We start from the raw sequence: 11,755 nt of genomic DNA, 5'->3' as shown, positions 1-11,755 counted from the left end.
ACCTTTTTAATGTCACTTAGGGTCATTTTATTTAAGCCTGATCATATTCCTTTACTTTGAAGGAGCCGAGGATATTAAGAGACGTCGCCGTAAATCTGTAAAAATTCAAAAAAGATCAGTCATGGTCGATTATAAAAACTTAAAACATAAAATGATTATTACAACATCATTAAACCCAAATAAAACAAAACTATTTTCCACCACAAAGAGATGAAATGAAAATGCACATTGATAAAAGTAAGAAAATAAATAAAACTAGGGCTACGTTGCAGCACTGAACGGGGCCGAGCACACGCAACCCAGGACCTGTTGCGGTTGGTGGAGAGAGCGATCGGGGGGGCGGGCACACGGCTCCGCGTTGCATGTGTTTTGTGCACTGCGGGACGGATAAACACTTTACTTCCTGTGTCCGTCACGAGACGTCGATCCTTGCCTGCTAATTGCGCATTACGGTCCACGCTATCCATTGCAGATCACACGGTTAAAATGTTATGTAAATCGTATGATAGTTGTAAAACAAAGCTTACTTCTTGTTGCCAGTAGGTGGCGCCATCACTATTATTACATACAGACTAATAGATCTGTTCAAGTAGGGGCTCACCTTTGCAGAACGGAAAGCCTGCTCAACATCGTTTTGGTTTATAATGAAATGTTGATTTTCTTGAAGTTTAAGACTCAGTTCTTGAATTTCATTTCTAAAATCAAACGATTGTCAAAACGATTATAAAAGCAATAAAGAGCATTGGCAAAGGTAGTGTCTGAAATAAAACCATCTAAAATGAGTTGTGTGCTTTTTGTTTTATGTAAATGTAAGATATATATAATCATTTGATGATGTCATACTTTTTACTTCACTCACAAATTAATGAGCAAACTTGAGCTGATTTGAATTTATAAAACCCTCTTTTAATTTATGACATTGTGTCCATTTGGTTGCACTTTGCTTCTGTCTCTTCAATGAGACTTCAGCTCTGCAGTTACGTCACAGACTCCCCCCCCCTCCCCCCGCACTTCCTGTTAATATTTATCTTTCACTTTCACACTAGCAGAACGACCTCTGAGCATTGAACACTCAGCAGATCACAAGTCTCTTGTCTGCGTGAGCTTGTTGCTGCCAAATGACTTTTGACCAGTTATCAGATCCAAGGCTACAGGAGAGAAGAGTCACACTACAACCTGCCGACGCTCCACACACTGACCGTGAGTTTAACAAACACCTCGACTCAGAGAGGAAGTAAACCTCAGTGAACCACGTGGAGCTGTGACTGACTGACTGTCTGTTTTCAGCTTCACCTGGAGACTCAATGGCTTCCAGATTAGAAGAGGATCTCTGCTGTCCCGTCTGCCAAGAGGTCTTCAGAGATCCTGTCGTTCTGTCATGTAGCCACAGCTTCTGTAAAGACTGTGTGAAGAGCTGGTGGAAAGACAAAGAAGTAAAAGTGTGTCCACTTTGTAAGAGAAGATCTTCAAGGTCCGAACCACCTGGTAACCTGGTGTTGAAGAACCTGTGTGAGACCTTCTTACAGGAGAGAGATCAGAGCTCTTCACATGCTCTCTGCAGTCAGCACTCAGAGAAACTCAGACTCTTCTGTCTGGACCATCAGCAGCCAGTGTGTGTCATCTGCAGAGATTCAGAAAAACACAGCGACCACAGATTCAGACCCATCGATGAAGCTGCACAACAACACAAGAAGCAGCTTCTGGAAACTCTGGAGCCCTTGAAGAAGAAGTTACAGTGTTTTGAACGTGTTAAAGTAGAGTTTAAACAAACAGCAGAACACATTAAGGTCCAGGCCAGACTCACAGAGACGCAGATCAAGGAGCAGTTTAAAAAGCTTCATCGGTTTCTGGAGGAGGAAGAGGAGGCCAGGATGGCTGCACTGAGGGAGGAAGAGGAGCAGAAGAGTTTGATGATGAAGGAGAAGATTGTGTCTCTCAGCAGAGACATAACGGCTCTTTCAGACACAATCAGAACCACAGAGGACGAGCTGAGAGCTGAAGACGTCTCGTTCCTGCTCAACTACAAGGCTGCAGTGGAACGAGTCCAGCAGCACCCCCTGCTGGGTGATCCACAGCTGGCCTCAGGAGCTCTGATAGACGAGGCCAAACATCTGGGCAACCTGACCTTCAACATCTGGAACAAGATGAAGGACGTGGTCTCCTACAGTCCTGTGGTTCTGGACCCAAACTCTGCTCATCCAGAACTCGTCCTGTCTGAAGATCTGACCAGTTTGAGACGAGAAGAGAAACAGAAGCTTCCTGACAATCCAGAGAGGTTTCATAAATACCTCTCAGTCCTGGGATCTGAGGGTTTTAACTCAGGGACTCACAGCTGGGACGTCCTGATTGGAGACAGTACAAACTGGACACTGGGTGTAAGAGCAGAGTCTGTCCAGAGGAAGGGAAGAAAACCGTTTGGATTTTTTAGCAAATGGTTCGATAGATACCAAACATTGTCACTATCAGCATCATCTGATCTCTCTCTGCAGAAGATCCAGAGGATCAGAGTGAAACTGGACTGGAACAGAGGAGAACTGTCGTTCTCTGATCCTGATACTAACACACACATTCAAACCTTCACACACACTTTCACTCAGAAGATGTTTCCATACTTTAACAATATAGATCACATGAAGCTGTTACCTGTGAATGTCTCTGTGACGCTGGATCAGAGCAGTTAGAGATAAAGATTTTATTTATCATGTTTATTTCTACTAAGAGAAATCTGCTGAATTTAAATGTTAAACTCGTTATTCTAAAGCTTTGTTTATTTCTCCTTTTACTCATTTTTATTTCTACTGTCGACTTTTCCACGTGTGTAAAAAGATTTCATTATTTTCTGATCTTTTTCTTCGGTTTGTTTTTTATTTTCATGGAAAATGTTTTCTATCATTTAGATTTTGTGTGGATCCATGAAGTCGAGCAAACTGATGAAGATCCACATAAAAACACATTTATCAATAACAGCTGATCATTGCTCACATTCAACAAACTTTATTAAAACTCACACATGAGACATGATTCATGTTTAATCACATAAAGTCTGTTCACATATGAAATAATCCAACATATATGAACATTTGTCTGTTTGATGTGATGAAGCCAAAATGATTCTGTCTGTAAAAGTGTTTATTCAACAGCAGCCTAGTGATGTGATTTAATATTGTGATAAAAATAATAAAATCTATAAAACAGAAACTGAGTTCTGACCTTTTTTAAGTTGAAATGTAAATATAACACTAGGGCTACGTTGCAGCACTGAACGGGGCCGAGCACACGCAACTCGGGACCTGTTGCGGTTGGTGGAGAGAGCGATCGGGGGGGGGGGGGCACACTGCCCCGCGTTGCATGTGTTTTGTGCACTGCGGGACGGATAAACACTTCACTTCCTGTGTCCGTCACGAGACGTCGATCCTTGCCTGCTAATTGCGCATTACGGTCCACGCTATCCATTGCAGATCACACGGTTAAAATGTTATGTAAATCGTATGATAGTTGTAAAACAAAGCTTACTTCTTGTTGCCAGTAGGTGGCGCCATCACTATTATTACATACAGACTAATAGATCTGTTCAAGTAGGGGCTCACCTTTGCAGAACGGAAAGCCTGCTCAACATCGTTTTGGTTTATAATGAAATGTTGATTTTCTTGAAGTTTAAGACTCAGTTCTTGAATTTCATTTCTAAAATCAAACGATTGTCAAAACGATTATAAAAGCAATAAAGAGCATTGGCAGAAATTGCTTTTTGTTTCATGTAAATGTCAAATATATAATCATTTGATGATGTCATACTTTTTACTTCACTCACACACAAATTAATGAGCAAACTTGAGCTGATTTGAATTTATAAAACCCTCTTTTAATTTCTGACATTGTGTCCATTTGGTTGCACTTTGCTTCTTTCTCTTTAATAAGACTTCAGCTCTGCAGTTACGTCACAGACTCCCCCTGCACTTCCTGACTTTTGTCTATAGGATCTGACACAAACCTCTTCTCGACAAAGTTAATATTTAATCATAACTTATCTTTACTTTTGCAGAACGACCTTTGAACATTGAACACTGAGCAGATCACAAACATATTCAAGCAGCTATTTTACACCAAGTCTCTTGTCTGTGTGAGCTTGTTGCTGCCAAATTACTTTTGACCAGTTATCAGATCCAAGGCTTGAATTACTTTTTACAATCGTGTCCTGACACACCAGAGAAACCAGGACACATCTGTTCCTCCCTGAAGAGACGCAGGCTGAAAACCAGACGATCACATTCACCTTCCAAACCAAACTGGACCAAACCAGACCAAACGTCCTGAGTGAGTCCAGCTACAGGAGAGAAGAGTCACACTACAACCTGCCGACGCTCCACACACTGACCGTGAGTTTTACAAACACCTCGACTCAGAGTGGAAGTGAACCTCAGTGAAGTTCGTGGAGCTGTGACTGACTGACTGTCTGTTTTCAGCTTCACCTGGAGACTCAATGGCTTCCAGATTAGAAGAGGATCTCTGCTGTCCCGTCTGCCAAGAGGTCTTCAGAGATCCTGTCGTTCTGTCATGTAGCCACAGCTTCTGTAAAGACTGTGTGAAGAGCTGGTGGAAAGACAAAGAAGTAAAAGTGTGTCCACTTTGTAAGAGAAGATCTTCAAGGTCCGAACCACCTGGTAACCTGGTGTTGAAGAACCTGTGTGAGACCTTCTTACAGGAGAGAGATCAGAGCTCTTCACATGCTCTCTGCAGTCAGCACTCAGAGAAACTCAGACTCTTCTGTCTGGACCATCAGCAGCCAGTGTGTCTCGTCTGCAGAGATTCAGAAAAACACAGCGACCACAGATTCAGACCCATCGATGAAGCTGCACCACAACACAAGAAGCAGCTTCAGGAAACTCTGGAGCCCTTGAAGAAGAAGTTACAGTGTTTTGAACGTGTTAAAGTAGAGTTTGAACAAACAGCAAAACACATTAAGGTCCAGGCCGGACTCACAGAGACGCAGATCAAGGCGCAGTTTAAAAAGCTTCATCGGTTTCTGGAGGAGGAAGAGGAGACCAGGATGGCTGCACTGAGGGAGGAAGAGGAGCAGAAGAGTTTGATGATGAAGGGGAAGATTGTGTCTCTCAGCAGAGACATAACGGCTCTTTCAGACACAATCAGAACCACAGAGGACGAGCTGAGAGCTGAAGACGTCTCGTTCCTGCTCAACTACAAGGCTGCAGTGGAACGAGTCCAGCAGCACCCCCTGCTGGGTGATCCACAGCTGGCCTCAGGAGCTCTGATAGACGAGGCCAAACATCTGGGCAACCTGACCTTCAACATCTGGAACAAGATGAAGGACGTGGTCTCCTACAGTCCTGTGGTTCTGGACCCAAACTCTGCTCATCCAGAACTCGTCCTGTCTGAAGATCTGACCAGTTTGAGACGAGGAGAGAGACAGAAGCTTCCTGACAATCCAGAGAGGTTTGAATTACGCCTCAGTCCTGGGATCTGAGGGTTTTAACTCAGGGACTCACAGCTGGGACGTCCTGGTTGGAGACAGTACAAACTGGACACTGGGTGTAAGAGCAGAGTCTGACCAGAGGAAGGGAAGAAAACCGTTTGGATTTTTTAGCCAATGGTTCGATAGATACCAAACATTGTCACTATCAGCATCATCTGATCTCTCTCTGCAGAAGATCCAGAGGATCAGAGTGAAACTGGACTGGAACAGAGGAGAACTGTCGTTCTCTGATCCTGATACTAACACACACATTCAAACCTTCACACACACTTTCACTCAGAAGATGTTTCCATACTTTAACAATATAGATCACATGAAGCTGTTACCTGTGAATGTCTCTGTGACGCTGGATCAGAGCAGTTAGAGATAAAGATTTTATTAATCATGTTTATTTCTACTAAGAGAAATCTGCTGAATTTAAATGTTAAACTTGTTATTCTAAAGCTTTGTTTATTTCTCCTTTTACTTCTCACTCATTTTTATTTCCACGTGTGTAAAAAGATTTGATTATTTTCTGATCTTTATCTTTGGTTTGTTTTTTATTTTCATGGAAAATGTTTTCTATCATTTAGATTTTGTGTGGATCCATGAAGTCGAGCAAACTGATGAAGATCCACATAAAAACACATTTATCAATAACAGCTGATCATTGCTCACATTCAACAAACTTTATTAAAACTCACACATGAGACATGATTCATGTTTAATCACATAAAGTCTGTTCACATATGAAATAATCCAACATATATGAACATTTGTCTGTTTGATGTGATGAAGCCAAAATGATTCTGTCTGTAAAAGTGTTTATTCAACAGCAGCCTAGTGATGTGATTTAATATTGTGATAAAAATAATAAAATCTATAAAACAGAAACTGAGTTCTGACCTTTTTTAAGTCGAAATGTAAATATAACACGGTGAGCGGGCACACGGCTCGGCGTTGCATGCGTTTTGCGCACTGTGGGAAGGATAAACGGATATCAGAGCGATGTAGTGACTCATCTCTTTATCTTTCTCTTTGTCTCTTTTATCTCTCTCTCTTTCTCTCTCTTTCTCTCTCTTTCTCCATTTCATCACCTCAGTGACTCATTGAGCTTCTTCTTTCTCTTCTTTCAACCTCTGTTCTTTCTTTGCATCACCTGCTGTTTGTGGTCATCAGAGACACATGACGCTCAGGGGCAGCAGCTGGGAGGCGAGGGCACACACACACACACACACACACACACACACACACACACACACACACACACACACACCTCCATCTGGTAAATCACATGTTATTGTGTTATTGTTTTTTTCTTTAAATAACATTGGTCCATTTATTAATGTTGATTAAATATATTATTTACTGTAATCTGTCACAGTTTAAGTCACACACACACACACACACACACACACACACACACACACACACACACACACACACACACACACACAAAGAGAGAGAGACTAACAAAGGTACTTAGTCACTGTTACATACACACTGATCATGTCACAGTGAGTCAGACTGACCCTCGACTGAAGGTGAGTCTCTCTCTCTCTCTCTCTCTCTCTCTCTCTCTCTCTCTCTCTCTCTCTCGTCTACCACTTTCTCTCAGAGAGGGAGAGAGAGTGTGTGTTTGTGTTTGTATTTCAGCTGCTCAATGACTCACAGTGACTCTGCACAAATCTGTGTCTGTCTGTGTGTGTGTGTGTGTTTCTGGTCTGTTGCACCAGTGTTGCACCAGCTGCAGTTCCACTCAACGCCCCCAGGGGGAAACAGCAGCTCACAGCTTCACCACTGGTCAGTGAACTTGAACTGAGCTGCATGAAAACTCTTATGAACTCTCTCAGTTTATTTCATCGTTCTCCATCGGACTCTGTTTTTATAAAGAGCTTCTCTGGCCTTGAAACACTCACAGCTTTTGGTTTTGTGCCGTTCATGGGTGAACTTTGACTTTTTCTAAATCAAACAGATGTTTTAAAAGATGTTTTCTGAAATGAAAAAGTCAGTGTAATGGTTTGTAAGTTTCATCTGCAGCAGAGGACGACGATCTCAGATCATTTACGTCACCATAAGAACTCAGATGTTCTACAACGATACAACAATGTAAAAATACTTCAAGGTCTTCAATCGTCGAGCATTATTTTTATTATTTCTTACTGTTAATATTTGTATTTATTTATATATATATATTTTTATTCATCTCATTCACTTTGAAAAAACTGAGACTGACGTTCTGAGGCGGAGCTTTTAATGTTAGAGTGAAGAGTGAAGAGGAGACGAAGAGAATAACGAGGCAAGATGAACAGTCGAGATATTCTCACAAATATCACAAAGCTCAAAAGCTGCGATCAGAAAATGATTCATATGAGTGACGTCACGATGATGTCAGTAAATGACATGATGCATTATTCACATATATATTTTTCGAGGTATTTCTGCATCTTGTACGACTGCAGACACGACCTCTACAGCTTCTATAGATTCAAAAATACTTTGAGAGAATATCGATGCTTTACTGCATCATTTCAATAGGAAAAGTTGTGAATATACAGAACAGGCTTTGTATCGCTCCTCAAATGCTTTTCATTATTCTTCTGTTTTCTTCTATTGTGTCTTTTCTCCTGTTAAAAGTCTTTTTCCTTCCCGTCTCAGTAACGTGAGGCTAACGTCCGTCCCCCTGTCTGTGGACCACTCGACCTCCGGAGGTCTCCTGCAGCACAGACTCATGATGGAAACTTCGTCTTCTGTCTGTTCAGCCACTTTTCATCTGTCAACACAGCAGAGAGAGGAAACTGGTGAGTTAATCCCTGAGTGTGTGTTTCTGAGTCTTTGTTTGTGTTGTTCGACTCAACAGGTCGAATGATGACTCACCTGAGGTCACCTGAGGTCACCTGAGGTCACCTGATGCACCTGCGGTCACCTGAGGTCACCTGAGGTCACCTGAGGTCACCTGAGGTCTCCTCTGAGCGAGCTGCTGAGTCACAGTGAAACAAGAGGAAGGTCAAACCACAGCAGCTCAGATAGTGACTGTTTATCTAAAGATAACATGAGGCTCCAGTGTCTCTGTCAAATGTTAGAAACAACATTTATCTACCTACTCACTCCACAGATGTCTGTCTCTCTCTATGTGTCTTTGTGTCTCTCTCTCTGTCTGTCTGTCTGTCTGTCTGTCTGTCTGTCTGTCTGTCTGTCTGTCTGTCTCTCTCTCTGTCTGTCTGTCTGTGTCTCTGTCTGTCTCTCTGTCTGTCTGTGTCTCTGTCTCTCTCTCTCTGTCTGTCTGTCTGTCTGTCTGTCTGTCTGTCTGTGTCTCTGTCTCTCTGTCTCTCTCTCTGTCTGTCTGTCTGTCTGTCCGTCTGTCTGTGTCTCTGTCTCTCTCTGTCTGTCTGTCCGTCTGTCTGTGAAACACGTGTCTCACAGACCTTTCATCTTATCTTAACTTCACGATTGACCCGAGTATAAATGAAAGTATTGAATATATGTTAAAGTTTGATCAAAGCTGCTGAGCTGATGAAGAGTCACTGAACCGGCTCGACAACTTGTTCTGTTTGTTTTTCTGAGGAAGAGAACCACACCCACTTTGAATTCGTTTGCCAGGTGAAGACACAACAACGACTCGTTGTTCGATTCCTCCAGAGACGTGATCTCAGGAAAACCACTGAGAAACGTCACTTCTCTTCCTGCTGCTGCGACAAAACTTCACAACAAGTCAAATGTTTCAAAAAGTGAGATCTTTCTTTCTTTCCACTTCTCTACACACACTCCTGATTTTATGCCTATGATTATTTTATTGCTGTTTAATTTTACATGTGTGTGATTTGCGATTCTTAAACTGCTTCTTTCCTCATCTTCACATCCAACACATGACTCACAACTAGAAGGTTGCTCCACATTGATGCAACAATTTACTTCATCACTGTACTTACACACACACACACACACACACACACACACACACACACACACACACACACACACACATTTCCCGCCAAACCTATCGTCCAGCTCGGTGGTGCCCGGGAGAAAGTACCAACTCTTTCTTCTCTTACCATGGAGATGAAATATCATTGTCTCATGTTGCCATGACGCCACGTGACAGATGACGCGCTACAAACCCAAAACACAGCTGAACCTGAGCCTGTTATACCAACACACACACACACACACACACACACACACACACACACACACACACACACACACACACACACACACACACACACACACACACACACACACTTCTTTTCTCAAAAACATTCTGGTTGATATTATTATGAGGTGAAACACAATAACCTTATATATCTGTCAACACCTAAATTATTGTTGTGTTATGACGCATTTATCACATGTTGGAATCAAAGCAACGTGTTACCTTCAAAGGAGTTAATGAAAAACTAAAAGAAAAACATAAAAACAGTTATAAACAGGATAAATAACAGACGAGCATAATATGAAGATTAAAGCTGTAGCGTCAGGAAGAGAGTGAGCGTTGAGTCACATTTCACCACTAGAGGTCCTCAGTGGGTCAGTTTGGAGGGTTCTCTCTCTCCCTCTCTCTCTCTCTCTCTCTCTCTCTCTCTTTCCACCCCCCTCTCTCTCTCTCTTTCCCTCCCTCTCTCTCTCTCTCTCTCTCTCTCCTCTCTCTCTCTCTCTCTCTCTCTCTCTCTCTCTCTCTCTCTCTCTCTCTCTCTCTTTTTCCACCCCCGTCTCTCTCTCTCTTTCCCTCCCTTTTCCCTCCTCTCTCTCTCTCTCTCTCTCTCCCTCCCGCCATCCCTCTCTCTCTTTTCTCTCTCTCTCTCTCTCTCTCTCTCTCTCTCTCTCTCTCTCTCTCTCTCTCTCTCTCTCTCTCCCTCCCTCTCCTCTCTCTCTCTCCCTCCCTCCCTCCCTCCATCCCTCTCTCTCTCTCTCTCTCTCTCCCTCCCTCCATCCCTCTCTCTCTTTTTCTCTCTCTCTCTCGCTCTCTCTGATCCGTTGACCGAAAACAAAACCTCTGATCCGTCCAGTAAACAGACGTCATACTGTTCCAAACTTTCTGCCAGGTTTCACCTCCCTCTGTTTGCTCTCTGTGATCCGACGCCTCTGTTCCTCTTCTCCTCTTTTCTTCTTCTCTCCTTTCAGGACGACACAGCGAACAAATGTCCCGAACGTTTGGTCCCGTCCAGCTGCTGGTTTGACTTGGAACCAGAACAAACTCGATGAGCGTCTGCCATCGGGTTTGATACAACAACATCTCATGAGATAAAAACAACAGAAATCAATCAATTAGGCCTCAAATCAAAATCTCCACGACTGCTCAACCAATCGGAGAAAACTCCATAATATGAATTAGATTGTGTGATGCATCCAATGTGTGATATCCAGATGTTATAGATCTGAACCATAGAGCTTCACTGTTCATTCATTAGAACAAAGTGTAGTTTTATTTAACTCCAAACAACTTACACTACCCCCTTCTGTAAATACTCATTAAAAACACCAAAAGTATGTTTTTCGTTCAGAAAGTCCGAGGAGACAGAATATCACTTTGATATTTCAGCATTTTGTTTTCATTTCACAACAATCAATAAAATAAAACACCGACCTGTTTAATTTTCATCTTGTATTTAAATGTATCATCAAAATGAAAAAGAGAAGATCAGATGGAAGGAAGACTGACCTCTCGCTCTGAGAAACTTAAGAGCTGTGTGATATTTGATATTAAAGCATTGTGAGGTATCTGGTGATTCTGGGTCAAGGTATTAATAGATGTGGAATCTGATTCCACGTAACGGTACGAGACGTCTCGACTGACCTGCTTCTGAAATAACCTGCTCACGTCATGATGCTGCACTTTAACAGACAATAATAACGTCGGCTGTGAAATGACCTTTGTGACCCCGGAGCGAGTCCCGGAAACTGAAAAAGTTTTATTTATCGCCAATATCGGGTGAAGATTAGAACGTGAACCAAAGCGATTAACGTCCGCTACAGCCTACGTTGTGTTTAGCGGTAAATGAAGCCAATTAGATCGAGTAGTAGCTTAACATTACGCGTGCTAAATGTCAGTACGCCGATGTTAGCATTAGCCTCATGTTAGCCTCGGAGAGAGAGAGAGAGAGCTGCTAGCATTGCGACAAGTTGTACAACGAGCCACCACTTGTAATTATGGGATGGTTTTACATGTTAAAAAAAACATTTGACGGTAGCGAAGGTACAAAAAGGCATAAATCAAGGAATTTATCACATAAGGAGAACTTCAACCCTCTTTACTTCTAGTTCGTGTAGGGGGCGCTCTTGAGGTAGTCC

At 42.5% G+C, this 11,755-nt stretch overlaps 1 protein-coding gene, 1 long non-coding RNA gene and 1 pseudogene across 2 annotated transcripts; all 3 read left to right on the top strand.

The window, feature by feature from the left end:
- The first annotated feature begins 1,035 nt into the window (after window positions 1–1,035).
- Window positions 1,036–2,745, top strand: LOC124851557 (nuclear factor 7, ovary-like). Its single transcript, XM_047339339.1, has 2 exons — window positions 1,036–1,200; window positions 1,288–2,745. Exons 1-2 carry the CDS (start codon window positions 1,119–1,121, stop codon window positions 2,679–2,681), a joined length of 1,476 nt encoding a protein of 491 aa, XP_047195295.1. The 5' UTR covers window positions 1,036–1,118; the 3' UTR covers window positions 2,682–2,745.
- A 1,256-nt stretch (window positions 2,746–4,001) lies between these two features.
- LOC124851558 lies at window positions 4,002–5,877 on the top strand (annotated as a pseudogene).
- Window positions 5,878–6,905: 1,028 nt separating this feature from the next.
- On the top strand, window positions 6,906–11,121 carry LOC118105033. The gene is made up of 5 exons (XR_004695085.2): window positions 6,906–7,011; window positions 7,204–7,270; window positions 8,126–8,268; window positions 9,068–9,195; window positions 10,589–11,121. It is a non-coding gene; the product is annotated as an uncharacterized LOC118105033 (long non-coding RNA).
- The last annotated feature ends 634 nt before the right edge of the window (window positions 11,122–11,755 follow it).

Source organism: Hippoglossus stenolepis, chromosome 3 (genome assembly GCF_022539355.2).
Source record: "Hippoglossus stenolepis isolate QCI-W04-F060 chromosome 3, HSTE1.2, whole genome shotgun sequence".
NCBI lineage: Eukaryota > Metazoa > Chordata > Actinopteri > Pleuronectiformes > Pleuronectidae > Hippoglossus > Hippoglossus stenolepis.
The sequence above is the reverse complement of the archived record's forward strand: the minus strand, read 5'-3'. Positions and strand labels throughout refer to the sequence as shown.